The 25,029-nt window shown below is 44.1% G+C and overlaps 1 protein-coding gene across 18 annotated transcripts in view; it reads right to left on the bottom strand.

Moving 5' to 3' along the window:
• Window positions 1–23,466, bottom strand: part of LOC144706432 (ARM repeat superfamily protein) — a 56,930-nt gene extending 33,464 nt beyond the window's left edge. For 15 of the 18 annotated variants that reach the window (XR_013582250.1, XR_013582252.1, XR_013582256.1 and 12 more), the window contains exons 1-13: window positions 23,200–23,465; window positions 22,788–22,955; window positions 22,304–22,393; window positions 22,066–22,199; window positions 21,896–21,986; window positions 21,740–21,822; window positions 21,556–21,662; window positions 12,321–12,473; window positions 6,154–6,218; window positions 2,828–2,915; window positions 2,040–2,127; window positions 1,856–1,964; window positions 120–179 (exon numbers count right to left, since the gene is read on the bottom strand). Coding sequence is in view for 9 of the 18 variants with exons in the window: in XM_078579379.1 (XP_078435505.1) it covers window positions 120–179; window positions 1,856–1,964; window positions 2,040–2,127; window positions 2,828–2,915; window positions 6,154–6,218; window positions 12,321–12,473; window positions 21,556–21,662; window positions 21,740–21,822; window positions 21,896–21,986; window positions 22,066–22,199; window positions 22,304–22,393; window positions 22,788–22,955; window positions 23,200–23,370 (1,407 nt within the window). In the remaining 9 variants the exon portion in view is untranslated. Of the gene's footprint in view, window positions 1–119; window positions 180–1,855; window positions 1,965–2,039; window positions 2,128–2,827; window positions 2,916–3,099; window positions 3,157–6,153; window positions 6,219–12,320; window positions 12,474–21,555; window positions 21,663–21,739; window positions 21,823–21,895; window positions 21,987–22,065; window positions 22,200–22,303; window positions 22,394–22,787; window positions 22,956–23,199 lie in introns of those variants that run through there. The other 3 variants (XR_013582257.1, XM_078579381.1, XM_078579383.1) reach the window with 3 other exon arrangements.
• Window positions 23,467–25,029: the final 1,563 nt, after the last annotated feature.

Here is a 25,029-nt window from a genome sequence, read left to right as displayed (position 1 = left end):
CAATGGCAATGTCTACTTTTTATATTGTAACTTAACATGAAAAAGTGCAGGAAACTGATTGGAATCAAAGTAGTATCCCAACAAATAGCAGAAGCATACATTAACTAAAGTATCCTCACCGATTGACAATTTTCAAGGAGAAGTGTTTCGATTTCCTGTAGAACATCTGAGGGTGCATCCTATTTGAAATTGAATGAAGATCCGTTAGCTCATTTACCGAAGGAAAAAACTCAAATAAGACTAAATGCAGGATATTTGAACCTTCTGAAATATATTAATAAATACACAAGATTAAAAATTAAGATGCGAAGAGTATTAGAAATCATTGGGGGTTCGTTGGATGTAATTTAATAGAAGAAAAAAACCATCTTCAACAGTTAAGTATTCACATTTGGATGAGACAATCTCAATAGCAAGAAATTGTATTAATCATCTACTGTTCATTAATCTACCAGCCATGAACTCCTTCCATTGGCACAGCTGTCACAACCGAATTCTATAAAATTTCATAGAGATAACAATTCCTTAACCTAGGTCTCAGCTGTCACAACCGAATTCTATAAAGTTACAGCCTACGAACCTATGATTTAGGGTCCACTCAAAGTTCAGGGATGAATAAGAGCAAACAAATTCTTATAAAGGTATAAATTCAGAGCTGAGATAATCAAGAAATCTGATTGCATGTGGCAGAGACCGATAAAGTGTAATAATGTCGGATCATAACAGAAGGAAAGGAGAGCCAGGTTAAGACCAGATGGGAAAAAGGACGCCTTCCCTCCCCTCCTTGAATCGAGAAGAGAAATATGACGCCTTGCCCCCCAATCCCTAGAGGTTTAACAAATGCAGTTTTTCTTCGTCGGGCTTGGAATCTAGAAGTCGTGATAAGAAAAGAAATTTGGAGGCAAGTCAACGCTTGTTCAACTGTTTCATTCAGCATTACAGTAACAAGAAATCGATGACTTGTAGAGTTGCGTAGTAGCTCAATAGCACCTTCTCCCATAGTTCACAATCTCCACTATTTTTTCTGTTTTCCTCTCTTTATTTCTCTAACTGAACGTTATTTCCTATTTTTGGTATCAGATCCTTATCAGAATCCTATTCTGAATACTTCTTGAAATGGAAGCAGATGATAGTCAACAAAAGTATACATATTAGTGCTAAACAATACTACATCCTATTCAGGATGAGCAAGAAAATATAATAAATAAATGAAAAGTAAATTGTTGTTATTTATGATTATCATAATTCTTATTGCCAGCAGCCCTTGTCGGTGGCTATTTTCAGTCATGGCTGCCAATCAAAGTCAAGAAAAGGAAAAGCCACAAACATTCAATCCGTTGACGTTCCCTCCATAATATATGGGGTTTGGCGGGTTGGGCCTTAGTAGACCCACCAACACTTCAAAAGGGTCAGACCTTTTTAAGTCGGATCACATAAAGGTTGAGATGTCATGTTAATAAATAAGGACAAAAGACGAATGATAAGAGAAAGAGATGTAAAGAGAGATTTGGTGAAGAGCTCTACCTCCTCCTGTGCCACCTGTCAAAACATTATCCTCCAGGAAGAGACAAAATGGAAAAGAATCTCATCGTTTCATTCATCAGGGAAGCCCCAATATTTATGTTAGGTCACATTAGTGTTGAGTCCCAAGAACGAATAAGAAAAGGTACAAACAAATACATAAAAATTGGGTTCATCACTGACTCCAGATGATCTTCCTTTTTGCCCTTAGAAAAAAACAAGTACATTAAAATGAGGGGCATAATAGGCATTTTCGGACAATCAGGCTTACATTGGCTGACACATTATATTGCATTTGACGTAAATTAAATGTATGTGTACTGGGGTGGGCCACCTTGTATGCCATTGCAAGGGAGTTGGTTGCCCCTTGGATGGTGAGGCGTAGCGATTGGTCCTCCAGTTTCAGAGCGGTGAAAAGTCTCCTGGCCATGTCAACTTTGGTTCTACAATGAAAGCAAGCCTCTAGTTATCATGCAGAACAAATATACAGCAGCGAGTGTAGTATGAAAAAATCCTACCTGAAAAGCTGTGGCATTCTATTGGCCAATAAAGCAATAGCTTGGTACCCGAAAGGTCGAACATCCCGGGAGAGAATATCAGCTGAGCCTGAGCATTAGGTGAAAAAATCAGAAATTTGAAAACATATATTAAAAAATCTCGGACACCGCAAGCACAGAAGGTTGGAAAGAACATCAGATATGAATGATGTTTGCATTGGAACATGAACCAGTGACAGGAACACAGAAGGGAGCCATGTTTAAACCCCTTCAGTATAATACTTCCAAATTCCCATCAGAATCCTATGTCCTATGAAGTCATTGTTTGCCTTGCCACTTTGATTGTTTGCCCCAATCCGTCCCTCCCTCCCTCCCAATATTGTTTCACACATTGCTGTTAATAGAAACGGGGATTTAAAACCCATCCATTTGGACACATAATAGCACAAACCAATCCACATTCATGTGTACCTTACAGATGCCATCAACTTGTCCAGGCAAAAACCACAACTAACAGTCATGTCCAAATTTTATTGAACAGTCCTTCAATAAAACTAATAAGACTATTTGGGAGATTAGACAACCAAAAGATCTAATTATGTCACCACTCGACCTGACATTTGTCACTAATTTAAGAAAAAAAGAGTATGAAAAACAACAGTAATTTAGGTCACGTACCTAACGATTTGAGTCGTCATGACCTAGATAGATTCAAGCATTCGAGATATAACTTATATTGAACATAAGTCAGCACAAGTTCAACTCTTATTTCATCGTCAGCAGTCATTAGATGGCCAAAAGGAATAAACCTTGTTCAGTGGTTATGTCGCCGTCAAGAGATTTGAGAATCCCAGATAAAATTACAGGGCCCATGAGCTTCAACTGGTCCATCGCAGCCTTCAACAGAAAAAAAAATGCACCATTAATAAGGGAATAAAATGTAGAAAAAAAATAACCATCATTCTAATATGTACAGAAAAAGGCATCGAGATATAAAAGGAACCACACAAAATAATTAGACCTCAGAAGATTTTCCCTACTTTTCCATCAATATTATTAACACCACGAAGTTATCAATCACCTCAAATATGTTAACATCAATTTCCCACAGTGAAGATCGAAAACTGTAAATATAGGCCTGTCAAAACACATTATCTTTTTGTTAAGAAAGGCCAATCAAAAGCAAAAGAAGGCGATTTGTAAAAAAAACCTACAGTTGCATTCACTAAATTAAGCTCCTGGAGTCGCCTGAGACCATAATCACCTGTATAAGAGAATTAAGTACCGATGCTCCTTAAATTATTGCATTACCAGGAGAAAAGAAGAAGATAAGTGACACTTAGTGTCCAACACATCTCTAATTGTCTCATGAAATACTTTTGGCCACTCAATAGCCAAAAATACAAGATATGACTCGATCACATGCTCGGCAGCCAACAAGAGAAATCTCCGAACTAGAGATGGTCCTTTCGTAAGATTGATTGCGAAGTGTGCGATTGTGCGGTGGCGGCGCGAATTTCGCACTGCACTTCGCATAGCCTACACGGGAAACACACCGCACATCGCACAGACCTCCGTGCAGTGCAAATGTGCGAATTTTAAATAGAGTCACAAGTGAGGCCTTCTCTCTCTCATTCCTCTCTATCCCTCTTTCTCTCTCTCTCGCTCTTCTCTGTCTCTATCACACTCTTCTCTCACTCGTCCCTCTCTCTCTCTCTCTCTCTCTCTCTCTCTCTCTCTCTCTCTCTCTCTCTCTCTCTCTCTCTCTCTCTCTCTCTCTCTCTCTCTCTCTCTCTCTCTCTCTCTCTCTCTCTCTCTCTCTCTCTCTCTCTCTCTCTCTCTCTCTCTCTCTCTCTCTCTCTCTCTCTCTCTCTCTCTCTCTCTCTCTCTCTCTCTCTCTCTCTCTCTCTCTCTCTCTCTCTCTCTCTCTCTCTCTCTCTCTCTCTCTCTCTCTCTCTCTGTTGTTCCTTGTTCTTTTCCTATCGCCGTTCTCTCTGCTTCTCTCGCTCTTGCTCCCTCGTCTATCTCCCTCTTTCTCGCTCGTTCTATTGCTCTTTTCTCTCCCTCTCACTCTCCGAAACTTCTCTCTCTCTACTGCTTCTCTCTCCCTCTCACTCTCAGTGGCTCACCTCCCTCTTCCTCTTTCTCGCTCTCTGACACTCTTCTCTCTCCCGCGCACTCTTCCCTCCCTGTCGAATTTGTAGCTCCTCTCCCCTTCTCTCTTTCAATATCATTTTTCTCTCTCACGCTGGCTTCTCTCTCTCCCTCTCTCTCACAATCATTTGTGTGAATTTGTGCGATGTGCGCTGCGAATTACCACACAAATTTGCACTGCACATTGCACAGGGGGTTTTGTGCGAGCGAAAATTCGCAGGGCATGTGCGAAAATTCGCCCCGCACCGCACGACCATCTCTATTCCGAACTGATCAGGAGAGGCAGAACATCTGCCACGGATAGAGATAACCGATGAACAAAGAGAGATGCAGCTAGATAAATGCTAAAAGGATAACTAATCCAAGCAAGGTTTTTGAAAATAAGCCAGCACAACTGCTGGAACACTCTGAAAGAGGGTTTTTTCCCCAAAAAAAACACTCTGAAAGAGAGACTATAATAGCATCAGAAAATGCAGAGCCATACCAATATCCCTTAAAGTGGCAGAAATGGGCTAAAATTACAGGAGAACAAAAGATGGCAGATCTGCTGTTGGAAAAGAGAGAGGGGTGACACTACTACGAAAATTGCCAAAAATTGAGGTGTCTCTCCAGAAAATTACAGCTGAAACTGGCAAGATCAAGAGAAAAGGCTGCAATATCAACAGCTTAAGATAAAGAATCACCACGAATCATGCAAGATCAAGGACAAGGTATGACTGAGTTGCCAATCGCCCGGAATGGACACAAAAAACTGGAGAACAAGAGATCGCCAAATGCCTGAAGGATGTCGTTCCTGGGTACTATCTGCAATACTTCTTTCTAGTTCCTTTCACGGTATCTAACTTCTAATTAAAATAAAGTTTTTCCCCATTACAATGGGCCTACATACTACTTTTTGGAAGAATCTACATGGTTTAATCACAGATAAATAAACAGCCAATGCCTTCCCCCTTTAACGGTTAAGAACCTCAACCACCTGCTTTTCCTCTAGCATGGTCAATAAAAAGTTCTTGAGCCATTTATATGCAATATATCTCAACGTGGAGAAGTTACAAGAGAATCTAAGGGAAGTTCCTTGTACTTGTGAGGAAAAAAAAATTCCCAATTTATGTGGGGCAGCTATGGGCACTTACAAAGGAGGCTCCTATAGTGAAGTATCATAGATGAGAGAGCCACACCTCAGGAAGTGCCAAGTGCTGAAGATTTCAAGGCCCAAAAAATGTGGGAAGTACTCGGAGGCCTAGCAAAGGTGCACATTTATGAGACTCCCTAGTTACAGCAAATAGCACCATGTGCCCAGCGATACATTAAGATAGTTTCGTGGACTTATCAAAACAAAGGCAAAGGAACTCGGCAAGGCAAACCAGGTTGGCACTGGGTAACTGTTGGGCCAGGCCCAACTAAAGGCCCATGGACCCTCTCTCCATCCTTCCCATTCTATTTTGGTCATAAGTACCTTGTACCGACCAGTAAGGTTTGGTTAAGAAGTATTTTGGAGGTTTTCTGGATCTCCCAAACAGCATGCAACTAGGAGACACTATCATCCTCCCATTTTTTCCTCTGAATCTCACTCCATTAGGGTTCCGAGGGTAGAACCCTATTACAATATATAAGTCGCCCCATGACCACAATTGGCACGAAGAAGCTAAAACTACGCCAATAAGTCAATGAAGACCAATTATTGAATGAGCAAAAGTGAACACAACATAGATTGTATAATTGGCTTATGAATTAAAAGTTGTAGACAGAAGACCGGAGCAATTCCCTTATCTGGGCCAAGTATTATAGAAAATGAGATTAGGTTATAACTTAAGTCCCGTGGAAGATGACTGGACAATTTTTTAAAATGGAAGATGAGGAGCCAACTGCTAGCGTTTAGTGAGATGAAAGAAAATCATATTCAAATGGCAATGAACAGAATAATATTTATAAGGAAATATACTTCAACCGGTATTATTTCTTTGTGAAATGAAAATCATACATGTTTAAACACCCATACGGTGAACTCCATTCCCATAAGCTTTAATCTGGCTGTCGTCCCATTACCTATGTTTGAAATTTAAAAAACGTTCAATACAATATATAAAACAGAGGATCACTGAAAAAATAGCAACACTACTACACATATAATGTTGAAGCCTAGATGACTAATAGGCAAAGGATAATAAAAATAGAAATGCAAAAAAGCCATAGGACAATAACATAAGATGTGAAAGAACAAAAATAGATTGATAAAATGTTACATAGTTTTTTTTTAAGAAAAAAGGGAAGGTCACCCAAAATCGTTGATCAACCAGAAGTTAATAATATCTATGAACGTAAAAAATACATGACCGACCAGCCTGATCCTTTTTCCATCCTTCACCCCCTGCTAAACCAGTAGAAGATAAAATTTTCCTCATCATGTAATATTGTATCCAGCTACACAGCCTTTCCATTAAACACAACCTCATTGTGGTGCAGCCAACATCATTTTCCCTTGAATAGTTACAATAATTATTTGAATCCAAGTAAAGGAGATTGCTACAGCAATGGGACTGCAGCAGGTACAGAACAGGGTTGGAGGACCAAGGCTCAATCATGAAGTGTGTCCCATAGAACGTTTGAGGCCTCCGAGATGAGCAGAGGAGAAGGATAGTGGGAAGGTACTTACGAGATTCTCATCATGAAAAGTAATCCTTGGAGGACCTATGAGCTTCGCATCAAGGGTTGGGACTTACAACAAGGTGACAGGATTGTGACAGACTATGTGAACAAAAATCAGGCTATTTGGCTAGAATTGGATCACCACCGCCCATTTCAAAATCCAGATGTGTGGGAGTATACACTCAGGGATAAGATGTTTAAACTCCTGATGGGTCTAAATTCAGAATATGAGCCAGTAAGAATCCAAATATTGGTTATCAATATTATGTAGGAGGAAGGTTGACAACAGGTGGCCACTAATGTATCAAAAGACGAGAATGGAACTTTTTTTTTTTTTTTTTTGAAGAAAATAGGGCAGACCACCCGAAACCGGTGGCCCACCTGATACTATTAAAAAAAACAAAATCATGTACACATCATTTACAGATTGACCACACATACTGCTTTTATCCCCCTACCCCCCAAAAAGATATTAGTGCCCCAACGTCAAATATGGCACTCTCGACTGAAGCCTTTCCTCCCTTGAACACCACTTCGTTTCGGTACAACCATACCGCCCACAGTATTGCGAGAATTCTCCCCCACTCCATTCTGCTCCGGTATCCACCAGTCGTGACTGATGCCCAAAAATCATCGTCCGAGGAGAGATTCACCCCTAAAATCTGTTGCGAGGCCCATACTCCTTGAGCTAGGTGACATGTGAAGAAAAGGTGTGAGCAGTCTTCCTCTCCCCTAGCGCACAAGGGGCAGTCGACAGGCTCTGCTGGTGCCCACATCCGCCGATAGACCCGGGTGACAAGTTTTCGTCTCCTCAACAACCAGCCAAAAATTCTCACTTTAAGAGGAATCTTTAGTTTCAGCATTATGTGACACGCCTGCCTGACTTCTGGGTCATCTCTCGCCACCCCTCGAATCTTCAAGTATGCATCCTTCACCGAGAAAGGTGGCCCCTGCCATACCCATCCATCTCGATAATCTGCTGAAGGACTGAAAGGTAGGAGGATCTCCTGCATTCCCAACAGCTCCTCAAACCGAAGATCTGATAATGTCTCAGAGAGGGTTGGGACCCAAGCCCCGTCCCAACATTCGCTGACCGTGGCATTTGGGTTCCTTGTTAGAGAAAATAGTCTGGGAAACTTCAACTTCAAGGGACCTTGTTTGGACCAGTTATCTTGCAAGAACCGAAAGCCTTCTCCATCACCTAGTTTGGCATCAAATAATTCACGAATGCGAGGGGACTCCCCCTTCTTCTCACTCATTGCCTTTCCCAATCCATATCATGGCCATACATGTCTCTTAGGACATCGAAAACCAGACCCTCCGCAGGTGTCATAACTCGTTCGACCCATTTAGCAAGCAATGCCAAATTCATGGATTCCAAGTGGAGAACCCCCAGCCCTCCTTGTTTTAGAGGTCTACAGACCACATCCCACGCTACTAGGGGTATCCCCCTAGGATCCCCCTCTCCCCCGCCTCCCCAAAAGAACCGCCTCATTAATCCCTCAAGCCGTTTTGTCACAACTTCGGTGCTTTATATACCGACAAGAAGAATATAGGGATCGCTGAGAGCACCGACCTCAAAAGTACCAGGCGACCCCCTCGTGATAACACCTTGTTCTGCCAGCCCTCCAACCTGCGCTCCACCTTGTCAATCACTGGCTGCCAGTCTGCAGCTAGGAGGCGTCTCCCTGTCAGCGGAAGACCCAAATACTTCATTGGTAGCGAACCTCGGGGTGTGCCTAGCGCATTAGCGCATTGGATCTCCTCGTCCACCGACAAACCAAATCCCACAAAGGTTGACTTTTCTCTATTGAGACAACCTCGAGAAATCAGCAAATAAATCTAATAGGGATGATATGATGTGAGCTTCTGTCGCAGCTCCTTCCATGAAGAACGTGGTGTCCTCCGCATACTGGAGTAGTGGAATACCCCTGGGGTAGCTCGCCGTGTGAAAGCCACGCAGTAGGCCGTGTTCGCACGCCTTAAGGGTACATGTGGCCAAAGTGTCTACTGCAAGGACAAACAATAATGGGGCTAATGGGCAACCTTGTCTGCCTCCTCTCTGTGGGCGGATCCATTCCCCGTCTGCCCGGCCATTGACCAAGACTGAGAAAGAGTGGGACGTAACGCAACGTCGCACCCATGCCACCCAGTCCTCGGGAAATCCTTGCTTTCGCATGACGGACCATAGAAATTTCCAATCGAGTGAATCGTAGGCTTTTGCAAAATCCACCTTCCAAATAAATCCCTTCATCCCGTTTCTTTTCCAAGCTGAAATGATCTCCCCCGCCACCACCGCACTGTCTTGCAATTGTCTACCAGGAACGAAGGCCGATTGAAAGGGTCCGATTAGGCCCCCAATCACCCCTCTCAACCTGTTCGCCAACACCTTGGCGATGATGAGATAGATAGAATTAGACAGAGCAATGGGTCGGAAGTAGCCCACATTCACCGCTCCCGAGCACTTGGGCAACAGAAATAAATGTGACCGGTTCAGTCTTTCCATGCCAAAGTTACCCCTTTTAAAAACTGAAACAGGCTGATCTACGTCAAGGGCACAAAGGAGGGGGAATAATGGTGGATGCTCAGATGCTGGAAGAGAAGAGCAACAACGAACTTGAAGAATTAAAATTTTCACATTTTTTGTCTGGAACATCCAGTTTTTTTTTTGAAAAAAATCAAAGGGGAAGGTCACCCAAAACCGGTGATCAACCCAAAAATCATGATATATATAAGCGTGATCGTTACATGAACTTCACTCCCTTTCAATGAGGGAAACTAAGTTCCGACCCTCACCCCTCCCCCCACCAATAAGATACATTACTCTCATTGTCGTGCAGAATAGTATCTAACGAGAATACCCTTCCCTTGAATACGATGTCATTACGGTGCAGCCATATGGCCCAAAGAACTGCGAGGATCCTTCTCCACCTTGACAATCTTCTGACTGCGGTTCCCCGGAGCGAGTTCCAGCATGTCTCTATAGAGGTCACTGTTACAATACCTTGGATTACGTATAAACGAAAGAAGAAAGGAGGACAGAGAGAAGAGAATGTGAATGAATGTGCACGTGGGACCGCACTTGGGTCCACATGAGTGGAGTCAATGTAGTCCAAGATCAAGATTGTAACTGCCCAGGGTAGTAACTGCTCGGGCTAGGAGCAAGGGATTCTTGCTCCTATATAAGAAAGCCCCTCTGGACTGGAGAGGCATTGGTCATTTGAGGAAGAACTGGGAGATCTGGAGGCATTGCAGAGCTCAAGCTGCATCCGGCTGGAGAGTTCGAGAAAGCGCTACGGGTCTGAAGATTTTCCTTTCTGTCTGAAGAATTATCATCTCTACAACTATCATTGTGAGTAAATTCTTTCTTTTTCAAAAATCCGTTTCTTGATTTAGTAAGAATATTATCAGTAATATCCACCCCGCTTAAGTGTTGCGATTCCCATACTTCCCAGGCAAGTGGGCAATCGAAACATAGATGTGTGCAGTCTTCCTCTCCTTGTGCACATGGGATATTCTGCCGATGTGTTGGTTAATATCCGCTTACGTTGAACTCTTGTCATCAAACGTCTTCTAAGAATCAGCTACCCAAAGATCCTAATTTTCAAAGGGACCTTTTGTTTCCATAAGCACTGACACGTAGCCACAATGTACTCCCCTTCTGTAGCAACTCCTCCAATCCTTTCGTAAGCATCCCGGATTGGGACATCCAGCTTGTGTTTTCATGGAAATAATGCTTCCATGAAGTTTCTAAGATTGTGTGTGAATCTTGCCAATGTGCCGAACATAAAAGAGCATTATACAGCAGGAAACATGAAAGACATGTACCATGTTCTCTCTTATTTTATTGTTGTATGGGCAGCATCTGATAATACCATGGATTTATTCACAGCAATATCATCCCCGTACTTCTTAGCACAAGGAATAATACAAGAATCATCATGTGTATATAATCCACAGGAAAATGGAGTTGCTGAGAGGAAAATAGGCCATGTGGTTTTTTTTTGAAAATAAAATAAGGCCATGTGGTGAATACAGCTACAACGCTCTTGCATCAGAATGTTCCCAAGTATTTATTGCAAGAGGCCATGCTGACTGTGGTCCATCTGATTTACCGATTACTGTCAAAGCTATTGAACTATGATAGCCCAGTTGACATTGTCTCTAAATTCTTTACACATAATGACTTAAGGACCAACCAGAAGCCCAGAGAATTTGGCTGTACAGCCTTCGCCCATCTACACAGTCCACTGTTAAATTCAGTCATAGTGCATATTCGTTGGCTACTCACAATGCAACAAAGGGTACAAGTGTTCCAGGAAGTTTTATATATCTGCAGATGTGATATTTGCTGAAAGTAAACCATTTTTCTCAAATGAATGAGAAGCAAGAGTTCAAGTTACTTGCTCTATAGATGATCATCTGGATGTGTTTGTTGAAATGACAAGTGCCGACGATACAAATCATGAAGCACTATTTGAGCAGAGACGGAAATCAGTTGATATGCAGATCCTAGTGAGACTGTAGTCAACAACAGAACACCCAAACAAGAAGTATGGTCAAATGAAGATTGATTAAACTGAAGGTGTGATTGTTTCCCAGAAGTGAGGGACTCCTAACTCAGGAATCTAATGTGCCAAAGCAGGATGATGATTCGGGGTGGCCAATCAACCATAGGAAAGGGAAGAGGACCTGTACCCGAGGAGCAAGTATCCCCTCATTTCAGCGGGTATCCCTCTACTACGATATGTGAATGATATTCAATGCAGATCAATTAAAGTTCATGAACAAGAACATAGAACGGCGAATGAGGAAGAGAAAAAGAAGATCAGAATGAGAAGGATCCAAGAATCCTTCTTCTGGTCGCAAGCCTCACCTGCCCTCCTGCCTCAACCACAGCTCCCAGGGCCAGGAAACAACTTCTTGAAAAGCTTCCCCCTGTCTGCTGCAGCCTCTTTATTTGTTGGATTGAGCTCACATTGTTTGTTCCCCCATGTGGAGGAGCAACCTCTTCTTGGCTCACCACCGGTACATTCTTAGAAAGAATGTACCTCCAAACCTATGTTTTCTTAACGGGAAAGAGATGGAGAAGGAACTGGCAAAATCAGGTTTGCCAGAAGAAGGTAGAGCTGACAGAGAGTGGGCAGAGGCATAATGGAAATCCCCTGGAGAGAGGATATACCAGCAGGATAGGCTTTGCCATGAGGGGAGGAGAGCCACATCAACTTCTAAAGTTTATCTACTACCTTCCTGAAAGAGTGACTACTATTTATAAAGGAAAAGACCAAGATGTGCATTCAAACTGAAATGACAGAAACAACCCTCACGAAGGTGGGAGTTCGTATAATATTTCTCCTGATCAGCTTGGATCTATCAAAAACGAGAGTGAGATTCACACTGTCCACAATATTGGAGACACTATTCAAAATAATAGAATCAAAATCAAAGAGAAATGATGGAAAAAATATCATCAAGGATTTCATCTAATGAACGAGAACAAACCATAAATACATCCAAATATGCATTGCAACGTTGAAGGGAATGCATTTGCCGCGGAAATAGATCGACAGAAAACAGACATGAGCCGAGTTTTCAATACAGTGCTGGCAGGGTTGACTTTGTGTTCATTGGGAACATTCTCAACTCCAGCAGAACCTGAAATAGATTATTCAAAATTATTAAAGCATATTCATCATAGTGACAAATACCATAAATATGAAGTACCATGCATATAACATAACCACCATGACCAGCAGGTATGACACACCTGCGTTTCCTCATTCTGTAAAATTAGAGAAACTACAAGCCAAATGGAAATGATGTCTTTTAAAAAAAAATTATCCAGCACTATGAGGCACTGGTGGCGTTCTTTTTTTTTTTTGAAAACATACGAGGCGGTCACCCGAACCAATCAGTAACCACCTGACAAGTACATGGTTTGAGCCCTAGGGCTCTATTAAATGTATACATTTGCCTCTTCCCTATCCATCCCCGTCATGAGGAAAACCATGATGCTATGAGACCTTCTATCTCATGGGCGAGCTCGTCTATAGAGGCCTTCCCCCCTTGGAAGATCACCTCATTTCTGTGTAGCCAGATTCCCCAGAGCACTGTCAGTGCTCGGCCCCCCACTTCTCTATGTCTGGGACCGGTCCTCTGCATGACTCCCAAAAGGCTTCCTCTGATGATGCGTTCACCACCAACTGTGCTTGGGTGGCCCAAATTGTGCATGCGAAAGCGCATCCAAAAAATGAATGATTGCAATCCTCATTGTCTCTCGTGCACAACACGCATACTGTCGGGGCATCTGGATACATCCTCTTGAGAAAGACGCGAGTCATCAGTCTCTTTCGGAGCAAGAGCCACCCAAAACTCTTGACCTTAAGCGGAACTTTAAGAGCCAGATGGCTCGACACGCCTGGATCGTATTTTTGTCTTCCTTGTTGTCCAGTCGGATCCGTGCATAGGCTTTCCGCACTGAGAAAGGAGCTTGACAGGGTCCCTATGCAGACCTATCAAAGGATGAAGAGCAGTCGTTTACCAGGGGACGCCACACGTGCCGCGGAAGCCGCACGTGCGACGCCAAACTAACCCTTATGTAGGGTTTCTTTAAATAAAACGGCAGCCGATCTCGGGGGGCACGCGAAGAAGATTTCAAGCATTCGTTGCTGTGGCGACAGTGGAGATTCTCCAGCTCGAGAAGGGGGTCGACGCAGTTGCCGATACAGCCAGTCTTCCCCTGACCCCTCTTTCTATTTCCAAACAGTTCTTTTCTACGTTCTCCTATTGTTCCTACAACTTGTTTCTCTGAAGAAGAGATCTCTGAGTCTTCTCAGAACGTACATTGATTTGGTGATTCGAGATTTGCGTGATCAGTATTTTCCAGTGGGATTACATTTTATATTCCATCGTGCATTGAAGCCCTAACAGAGCTATTGTCCAATCCCAACCATATGATTCCCCGGGTTAGGGCAGATCTGATGTAGAGCTTGTTGCAAGCCCAAGAAATCAGTTAGTCATCAGTTTGACAGGGCACCTTCAACCCTCGGATTCCAGGTACTGTCCCAGCATTCACATACTGCAGCTCGGGGCAGTGCGCGAGTGCAAATAGCCAAGGGAATACTTCTCGCAAGGGGCCGCACGACTACCAGGGGCCTGTCCAGAATTTAAAGAGAGAGCCATCACCTATTCGGATAGAGTAGAACTCCCGGACCTTTGGGAAGATTTGTCTGAGGCCTTGCCAGAATGCTTACACCCCCTTGATTGGGGCTATTTTCTTATCCCAGTTCAATCCCCGACCATACTTCTCTCAAGATCTGTATGATGAGGTCATCGCTTGGTTGCCAATAATGCCATATTCATGCTTTTGATATGCAATACTCCTAGTCCGGCATGTTTGGTGGGCCTGCATACGGTATCCCATGCAATCAGTGCGAGCCCTCAACTCTGGATGCTACCAGTGCCTTTCCAGAGAAAAGGTCTCATCAAACCTTTTGAGTCTCTGGCCGATTCCAGCAGGCATCTTGATTGCAGAGAGATAGAATATAGAGATTGCTGACAGGACCGCCTCAGTAGCACCAACCTACCGCCTCTGGACAACACTTTGACTTGCCATCCTTCCAACCGCCTCTCGACCTTCTCTATCACCGGCAGCCAATCCGCCTTAGTCATCTGCCCTCTAGTTAACGGCAGACCCAGGTATCTCATAGGGAGGCTACTGATCGGTGTTCCCAGCGCCTCTGCACATTGAGCTTCCTCCTCCAAGGAAAGGCCACAGCTCACAAATGCAGATTAGCCCAATTGATGCGTAGGCCAGAGAAGTCCGCGAATAGGTTGAGTAACGCGGACAGGTTTTTTGCCTCCTCTACAGAGCGTTATACAAAAAAATAGTGTCGTCCGCGTACTGCAGTAACGGGATACCCCCAGGGACACTAGCGGTTTGATAACCCTTCAGAAGACCGTGTGTACATGCTAGATTAGTGCATGAGGCGAGTACGTCTACCGCTAGCACAAAAAGTAGGGGTGCAAGTGGGCACCCTTGCCTCACCCCCCTTTGCAGTTGTATACACCCCCCTTCCGACCTTCCATTCACCAACACTGAGAAGGAATGTGTTGTGATGCATCTTTTCATCCATGTGACCCATTCTTTCGGGAAGCCCCTCCATTTCATTGACGCCCAGAGGAATCTCCTGTCAAGCGTGGCATATGCCTTGGCAAAATTGCTCGGTAAAAACAGGCGATTGCTAATAGCGGCAGAGTCTGACGAGAAACAACACCAAGATAGAGCGTGGGGTGAAGGAGGATGCCGAGTCTCGGGGGAAAGAAAAGGAGACCATAGGACTGTCCAGCAGCAGGATCACAGAGGCCGACAAACGTCGAAAGGACATCGAAGATGATGCTCTTAAGAATCCCCGAGCTAAAGTGATGGCGTCAACGGTGGGACTGAAAGTGACACCGGGCAACAAAGGGGGCGAAGAAGGTTTACCATGAAGTGCATCTCATGGAATGTCAGAGTCCTTTGGGATGAAGGCAGGCACCGGTGGTGGGAGGCTATATAAGAGAATGGGGGGCCTTAGTGGCATGCTTACAGGAAACAACGCTGGAACACAAAGCCTAAGGAATGGAACACAATGGGTCGAGGCTTCCTGGAAGGTGATACGATCCAGTAAGCCCACTAGGGGCATTTTCGTCTTTCACATTCCCTTTACTTTTCCTTTAAGTATGTATCCCTCCTTGTGGGAGGGCAGAACATGAAGTATTGAGTTGTTTCCTGCTAGTAGTATTTCTCCTCTCCCTTGATGACGTCCACTCCGTCGAGCCCTCTGGCGACGTCCACTCAGCCGTCTGAACCGCCCTGCTGTAGTCCATCCCAGCACGCCGACGTCCACCCTGCCTCTCCTCTCGCTCCACCGTCTTCTCCTCTGTACGAACCGGCGGGTTCGTATCACTGGTATCAGAGCACTAAGCCTAAGGAATGGAACACAATGGATCGAGGCTTCCTGGAAGTTTTTTTGGCTGTCAATGCGGATGGTGGTAGCAGGGAACAAGGCCATGTTCTCCAAAGTGGCTACATGGACGGGGTTGTTCGCCACAGCAGTCTGTTAAGACCCTGATCAATAAATATCAACAGCAGCGGGAGCCAAACGGCCCCCTGTATTTTCGGCCCCACGAAGGAAGTCCAAACTAGCCCAACCCATTAAGGGTTAGGGCTCACGGAGTACTGTGAGTCATAAGAGAAGGGGGAGACGCAGGAAGAAAGGGACGACTCACGAGTATGCCCAACTCCCTCCCTTTCTTTCTCAACTCTCCTTCTACCCTAACCTTCTTCCTCTCCTTCCTTCAGCCATCTCCAGGGGTATTGTCAGCGGGTTTGTAGCGTCACGACGTTGGGATCGCTCTGCCAGCTCCAACCATCCGGAATCCCTTCCCTGCCACATTCCATCCTCTCTTCTTACCCCTTCGAATCTCATCTCTATTGTTAGTACGTTGTGAACAACTTGTTTTTGCAATTGGAAGAAACGTTCAATGTCTCCCTTACTGAGCACAAACCGGGGTCCTATCATTTTGGTAACAGAGCCACCTCCTGCGCATGCCGAAGGGCCTTACCTTGGGCTGCATGGAAGAATTGGAAGGGTGAGTTGAACAGTTGACTGTGTCTTCCCAAAGCACCGCGGATGCCCTGTCTGCCTTACCAGCTCAAATGGACGAGAACCAAAAAACCACGGCCGAGGTTTTGAACCAAATTCTTCGCGCCTTGGCGAACAAGGGAACTAGAGATGAAGTCGAGCCCGGAGCATCCCTGAGCAGCCATTCCCATTGCCGGCCCACGGACCGGACAGTTCGGGCGGGAACCCCCCCATGCCCAAGAGGCCTTTGCATCCATGGCACTGTCACCGGGCGAGGGCCACGGTCCTCCAATTCTGTCCGCACAGAATGTGCCGCGGCTGGCCCCGCTGCTGCCCCACCCACGACTACGCACCATGCTGCATCCGAACCTGCCGATCCAAGGAGCACCGGGTCAACATCATCCCTACTCAGACCCGGTCATCCTTGATGAACCAGAATGTCACTTCCCCTCGTGAGTTCCCGAATTACCAAGGGCATGGGCCTCCCGCCGGGAGGATTATGAAGAACGTAGGGATGGAGCACCTTTGCCCACGAACGGCAGACCAGTCGCCATCCGGGTCGACCACCACCAATCCTTCCGGCACATCGGGAGACACCTCGGGCCTTTTCGCCTGAGGTTGAACTGCTTGACGACAAAAATCGTGCGAGTTTAGGGCGGCACATCGATTGTTCCCGTGTGTACCGAAAGGGTGAACTTCCTGTGTTTGCAGGAGACAACCCATAGGGGTGGTTACGTTGGGTCGACCAATATTTTTGTCTGCACCCTGCGACAGCCCATGAACATCTTCAATTGGTCGCCATGCAAATGGAAGGGAAGGCCCTGGACTGGTTCTGTTACCGCGATGACCATTTAGGTTTTGCCGATTGGGATGACTTCTGGAGACGGCTCTCCAGGCGGTTCGGCTAGTTGACAGAGGAAGCTTACCACCACATCTTCAAGCTCCAGCAGCGGGGCATTGTGGAAGAGCTCATAGCAGAGTTTGAACAGCTCGTGGGATATACCTTCTCTATTCCATCGGACATTCTTGCAAAGGCCTTTCTCTCCGCCCTACAACTGGATATTCGTGCCGAAATTCGGCGAAATCGGCCGTGATCATTGGACGAGTTACAAGAATATGCTCTAGAAGCCGAGCATCAGCTCTCTCAAGTCTTGCATGGGGTCCAGACTAAGATCGCCACAGCTCAAGTTTTCCGGGATAAGGGGAACAGACCACCAGCCAGCTCACATTTTCCGGCATAACCCAAGGTGGGTCAGTCTGCGGTGGGTTCGGGTCGGAAAGGTGGGCGCACCTATATAGGTTTGACGGAGGAAGAATGGCGGCTGCGAAAGGCGAAGGGCCTATGCTTCCACTGTGATGAGAAATTTACCCCAGGGCATCATTGCAAGCGTGAGCTACAGCTCTATTTAGTCCAAAGCGACACAGAATACAGCCATTCATCGGAAGATGAGGGGGATCTTCCTCCACTGCCCCGGACACAGCTCAAGTAACGCTGCATACAATGTTGGGTCTCACTTCTCAGGGGACTCTGAAGATGAAGGGCGAGCTCCGGAGACGTCAAATTTCCATTCTCGTCGATGGGGGGGCGACAAACAATTTTATCTCCAAACGCCTGCTGAGTGACCTGGGAATTTTGTTGGTCGACATTAATCCCTATTATATTACGCTGGGGATGGTCATGTACTGCAGGGTCATCAGCTGTGTCGTAAGCTGAAGCTATTGGTGCAAGTTCTTGCTATCACTCAGGACTTCTTACCGTTAGAGCACATCGAAATTGAGGTGATCCTCGGGGTGCAGTGGCTGAGGAGCTTGGGCTGGGTTAAGACCAATTATGATCTTTTGATGCTCAGCTTCAGTGTGGATGGAGTGCCGCACACTCTCCGGGGCAACCCTTCTGGCCATCGACCAACCTGGAGGGAACACAGCCGGCAGGGTGGTCGACAACAAGGCTCTTATGTCTCAGATGTGTCCCAGATAATATCGGTTTCGGGTGCTGTGGGTTTATGCGAGCAATTGCAGGTGAAGTATCCCCAAGCATTTGGGAACCCCAAGGACTTCCCCCGACACGCAGGATTGACCACCGCATCTGGCTTCTGCCAGGAGCACTTTCAGTCACCGTGCGGCCTTACCGTTATTTGCCAGCTCAAAAGGACGAGTTGGAGCGCGTGGAGCAGAAACAATGAGCCCAAGGGATCATTCGCCACTCGACCAGCCCTTACTCGAGCCCAGCCATGCTCGTACCCAAGAAAGACGGGACTTGGCGCTGTTGCGTCGACTATCGGGCCCTCAACCGCTTACCATCCCAGATAAGTTTCCCATTCCGGTGGTGGATGAACTGTTAGAAGAACTGAATGGTATGACGATTTTTACGAAGTTAGGTCTCAAGTCTGGATATTCCTAAAACAGCATTCCGCACTCATCATGGTCACTATGAATTCTTAGTCATGCTGTTTGGTTTGACTAATACACCGGCAACTTTCCAGGCATTGATGAATCGCATTTTTGGGGCCACCCATTAGATGCACTTGTGAGGTGACTTCGTCCGGGGTAAGTTCGGGCTGAACTTCCCTCTGGTGGGATTTTTCATGACGGGTTGGGCTGTGGTGGCTTAATTAACCTCTGCTTAGGGCTCCCAAGAGGAGCCCTCTCATGTGGTGTGTGAGCTGTACTGTCATTGGCCACGGCAAGTGGTTGCTGGGGACTGTTGGCTGGGACAGCACCAGCAGGGTCTCCAACGGTGGAGGCTCCGACAGAGGCAGAGGCGGAAGTGGCACTGGTGACAGCTCATGAGGGAGTGGGGGAACTAACGCAGCACACTGGGTGTGGCCTGAAGGACCCAAAGCTTTGGTGGGGTCTTGTCAGGACACTTCCTGGATATGCAGTATGCCCGCTAGTTTAGACTCAAGGAGGAGAACTCAATCTTCCAAGGACTCCATGGAACGTGAGCTCTAATACCAATGATTAAAACCCGCACGTACCTACCAAGGTAGAGTTTAAGAAGGCTGGAGAAGACACCGCAATAGTTGTCGGTGCTGGGACAGGAGATGCCGGGGATGGACTTCAGGAAGACGAATAGCGGGTAGGGTGGTCATCGCCCAAATGGAGAGGGGGGTTCCATCGGGATGAACATCATTGGCAATGTTCCAAAACCATAAGCTCCTTCCTGCCCTCCAACAAGGGCTACAACATTTAGAGGGGTTTATAAGAAGATAAAGTGACAAAAATACCTTAGGGGTTGAGATTTGAATCATTTTTTACCGCCAGAGGTATCGATGACAATTCTGATATTGGCTGCACGCTCTTATCCTGTGTTCTAGGATTGTGTTGATGCCCTCTTAGGCTGACTGACTGAGGTTTGATATTAGGCTCTCGTTTCTGATGACTATCAAATGTCTTCCAGACTTATGCTTGGTGTCTGACGCTTGCTCAATTGACGCCTCTACCAGTGTCACCTACTGCTATAGTTCTATCTTGGATTATTGTGCATCAGGGGCCATGGTGTGACCCTTTTATTCTTCTTCTCCCAACTCCCCTTGATGTTTTTCTCCTCCTGGACTCCGTTCAGTGCACCAGACCTCCCTGAATTCTGTGGTGCTCTCAGGGGAAGTCACACAGTCAGGCTGACTGTGAAATTACCGTGAAATTACCTGCACTGTCAGGCTTAGAGCAAAGCCAGTCCTAGTAGCTGGAATCCCCCAGCCACCTTCATGACCACCTCACTGAAATCCCCAGATACCAAGTCTGCCGAGGTAATACCATGGAGTTGGCCGAGGGGTCTGACCATAGCCTCCATCTTCAGCCATGTTTTAGAGCCCATTGATCTCCTCCAGATTATGCGATGACTGTCATTGAGTCTGCCCCCAAGACTCCATCTTCTGGGAGAACCTGTCGCTGCTGCACTCTGCTTCCCCTTTGAGTTTCTGTGTCCAGCTACTCCTTCAACGGTGATGTCAATCGTGCCTCACTCACCATCGACCCACGTCCTCAGATCACCTCAGTTGAGGTCAACCTCAGACACAATCGACTCTTTCCCTCTGATGTTGATGATATACTCCATCGTCTTTGGCATAACTGCCGCCAACCTCCCCCCCCCCTGTTTGCTACCTCCTTCCCCACCCATTCTGCCTTTCACAATCTCCGCCAACCCCACAGTGACTGGTGCCTACCTCTGCAATTTGCAATCTCCCTCTGTGATGAGCAGTGGTCTGTTTGCAACCACCGCTGTGATCTGCCCTTCACAACCTCTTGCGATCTGCCATGATCGCCGCCGCAATCCTCTGCATCCACCGCAAACAGCACTGTGATCCCTTCCAACCTCTGACAGAGAGCAATATTAATTGGGCCTCAACAGATTCAATAACTTAACAAGGTATTTCTTCATATTATTCATCAGATCAGAATCAATGTTGCACTAAAATTTCAGTTGCATTTTGTTGCAGAAAACATCCTACCTTAGTTATAGATTGAAGCAGTGTCTTGCTATTAGCTATAACGTTATTGTACTGTGGTCGGCTCAAATCTTAATATGATTTTTTTAAGAAAGATAGAGGCGATCACACAAAATCTACGACCCTCCTGATGTGATAAGTAAACACGATCGTTAAGTTCACAGAAGACCTAAAGGGCCACCCTCCACCCTGGCAGCAGCCCTTTAAACTATGTGGAGGCAAGACTCGCCACTGCTTGTACAACAGTGTCCAGTGATTCCTTAACATGGTATCTGAAACTAGATAGAGGATTTGAATCCGAGGAACAGCACACTGTATTCAGGGGAATGTTGAAGTCAACCTCCTGCCTAAGTGGAGAAAGGAATTAGTGCCCCTGCTATCAGTTATAGCTTTTTGCACAATGGTGGGCACTTAAGTCTTAAAGCATCTCTACAAAACATTTTCAGGCACATTACAGATGTCAACCATGGGTGTGCGCTGATGTGCAAAGCACTTTAAATAGTTTTAATATCTGAAACAGGGAAAGCATGAAATTTTCACCAGCATTAAATTGGTAGTGGACTTGACTCTTTTCATAAAACTTCACATCATAATTTCAAATGAGCAACTCATGATTAGAGATCAACTATTAATGTAAATTCGGAAAGCAATAAAATAATGTACCATTAAACAGAAAAAGTAATCTGCCGATGAATCTGGAGTCTTCAAAATTGGCAGACGAGGCTTTTCTCTTTAAAAGTTCTTCTCCTCTTCGGACAACTGACTCGTTACTAGACAAATAGAAAGATGAAGATCACAAACTAAAAGAAAAAAGTGTGAGACTTTGAACAATATATGATTTTCCAACCTATCTGAAGAAGCGGATAGGTAAAGTAAATAGGCAACCTCCGCAGGAAGATCCATGGCATCAATTACATTTAAAATACCCATCTGTAATACCCGCGATCATGAATTTTTGTCTTAAAACATGAGAAAGAATGAGTTAAGGCAAAGCATGATTCACCTTTCTTTTTACAAGCAGATCGCCGATCAGTGGAATTTTACCAGTAATACAATCAGACTGATAGGAAGAAAGACCCATGGGACACCCCATACTGCAAAAAAAAGAACTCTGAAATTAAATGGGACATACAGATGTAGTTAAGCTTCAGGCTCACATATCAGCTTACTCACCTATGAGGGGGAGGCTGGTATAATAGTGTCCACAGGCAAAAATCGAGAAATATTTTTCTATCCTCACCTGTAATCATTTGATATTTATTCCCAATAGTTTCATCAATCTTAGCAGAATAACAGTCGCCAAACACCTAAAACGGATCAGGGTATGAACTGTCAATAATCGGTAAGGTGAATGGTTTTCCTAAAAACGAAACAGGGATATGAAATATCATGATGATTAAGATAAAAATACCTTCAAAACAATTCTCAATATGATACTCTGATGATGAGAAGTAAGCCTTGAAATATTTGTCAACATCTGGGGTGCTATAGTGGGCTTCTCCTGCGAAACACAGCACTGTTCAGGAGAAAAACACAATACCTGGATAACTATTTTGGTTCTTCCAGTTCTCTTTGTCTCTCTCTGACTTTTCGTGAGTTCCCTCTGCCTTCAAGTGATCTCATATGAATGGGGTGAAACTTGCAGCGTCGCAAAATTTATTCCAAAGATTTCAATGAAAATAATGGAAAAACTAAGGCAAAACATGCATTAGGTGTCATTATCATGTCATTCAAGTGATCTTTTATTCTCAAAAAGAAGTCATGGGCTCTAAGTTATCATTTTTTAAGCAGAAAAACATTGGCACCAACAGAATCGGATCGTTATGGATCAAATAAACGTAATTCAGAAAGAACTTGTCACATCGAAATACAAATAATAATGCAGAGGAACTGACCTCCAAAGGCAAGCGATCAAATGCCATCTCGATGTAAATAATGAGGAAATTTCTCACAATGGAGGCAACATTCTCTTCCCCATACATCTTCCACAAATCCATCAGGGGAAGCTGGATTTCTCGATGGTGCTTCACCCGCTTATTCACATGAGACAGAATCTCCATTACCTTCCACACAAAATAAAAGAATCAACACCAAGACTTCAGAATTACAAGCAGATCAGAGACTAAAGCGGGCGATTCCCATAACTTCATCTGAGCAAACAAACATGAAACGACATGGAAAAACAATATTTTCATACTTTTCTTCTGACAGCTGAACATTTATCTGGCAATAATGCTAGTCAAACTCCACAACGGCTTCCGAAAATTGAAAGAAAAATAAGAAATTATCATGAACTTCAAAAACTACCAATTTCCTGACGGACGGAGAGGAAGAAGCGAGGGCAGAGATGGAGAAGGGAAGAATCCTGGAGAGCAAGTTTGTAAGCTTGTTATCGTCTGCGAGAGCAAGACTAGTCAACATTCTGTCCAATACTTCCTCAATTTGAGCATCAGACGTTGACGTCGGAAGCTCTGCCATTCCCTCCGAGCTCCTCGTCGCTCACCGCTGCAGAGAGATGTGACTTGGGCTACAAGTCGCTTGAAAACTTCAAAGTCTTTCCCCCCACGATGAGTAACGCATATAAGCAGCGATATTAGATCAATGTTTAGATGGGGAAAAATAAATAAGTTACTTCCCATCACATTAAATAATGCTTTTAAGGGGAATTTTTAATATGATATGGATTTCAGGCGAGCGTATAAGCATATGGATTTCAGGCGAGAGTAAAGCATTTTCAAAGGAAATAGGTTTTCGAAAAAGAGAAGTTTGCAAACAAAGCTAAGTATAAACATATGGATTTGATCTATGTATGCGAAATAAAGGACCATAGAGTTTGGAATCATATGGAAGTTCATCAACAATGGATTTCTCAAAGATGCTATTGGGTCACTTGTAAATCCACAAAAAACCTGCCGCAAAGAAGCAACACTGGATCCTATGGATTTGGAATTTAAACTCTTATTTCATGATTCAGATCCTATTCATGACAGGTAAATCTTGTCATGAATGACTGTGAGTTTAATGTATATTTTAATACGGTTTTGACTAAATACTGGTCCAATTATTCAAGGCCTAATACATTTGCAACATTCATCAGACCACTAACTAAAGTGTTCAATATGATTTAGATCAGATGCATTGAATCTTCAATTGAAAATTCTTTGGAGTTATTTGTCTATTAAAATATAGCTTTTAAACCTTATTAAATCAACTAAATAGACTATTTTTTGCTTAAATTTAACTTTCAAATTCCCATAAAAATCTTCTGTCAACTAGCTTTGATGATGTCATTCTGAAATAAAATAAATTTGATGAGCGATATTCTCCATAAAGCATTTAGATGCTTAAGTGATATTTATGAGACAATATATTTGACAGTCGACTTAATTATTTCCTGATAAACTAAAGTATTTGTATTCTAAATTAAACCTTGTATTAAAAAAAGAATGTGTGTCTTTGATAATATCATACACAGCACATTTAGGAAATATATGCATCATTTAAAACAAAATTGCTTAATTATATCAGAGCAAAATTCACATAAACATAAGAAATTGCAGTTTAGTGAAGAATAACTGAGTAAGTTTCATACTAGAAAACAAAAATGATTATGTAGTTTGAAAATGATTTTGGCACTGGAAGATTTTACATATACGGGTGCATATTAGTTAATATAAACTGATATCCAATGATAAATTAATTATAATTTGTAATAAAACATGTGCGATTGATATCAGGATTGTGTTGCATTTTAGAATTCAATAAAGAATTGTAATGAGGATATAATATGAAAATGGCTCTATCATAAAGTATCTTGGTAATTCAAGTTTATATATCTGAAACAAAATTTATTTTACATTGATGTCTCGTATCTTGTTTCATCCAATTGGAAAGGGAGGCCATTGGTACATATTCCTGCTATAATTTACTACACACCTTAATGTTTATGAATTTTAATAAACATAATTTGAGGTAACTCTGTTGTTTAACTTCCTGACATAGGCAACAATATTTATAAAATTTTCCTGGCAAGTGTAGATAAATTATTGGTAAAATCCACATAGAGCATGAATTGAAAAGCCGAATTTAGGTTAATTGATACTTTTATAGGATTTTGTATATTTTAGTAATTAAATA

The sequence above is a fragment of the Wolffia australiana genome, chromosome 8, assembly GCF_029677425.1.
Source record: "Wolffia australiana isolate 7733 chromosome 8, ASM2967742v1".
Classification (NCBI taxonomy): domain Eukaryota; kingdom Viridiplantae; phylum Streptophyta; class Magnoliopsida; order Alismatales; family Araceae; genus Wolffia; species Wolffia australiana.
The sequence above is the reverse complement of the archived record's forward strand: the minus strand, read 5'-3'. Positions and strand labels throughout refer to the sequence as shown.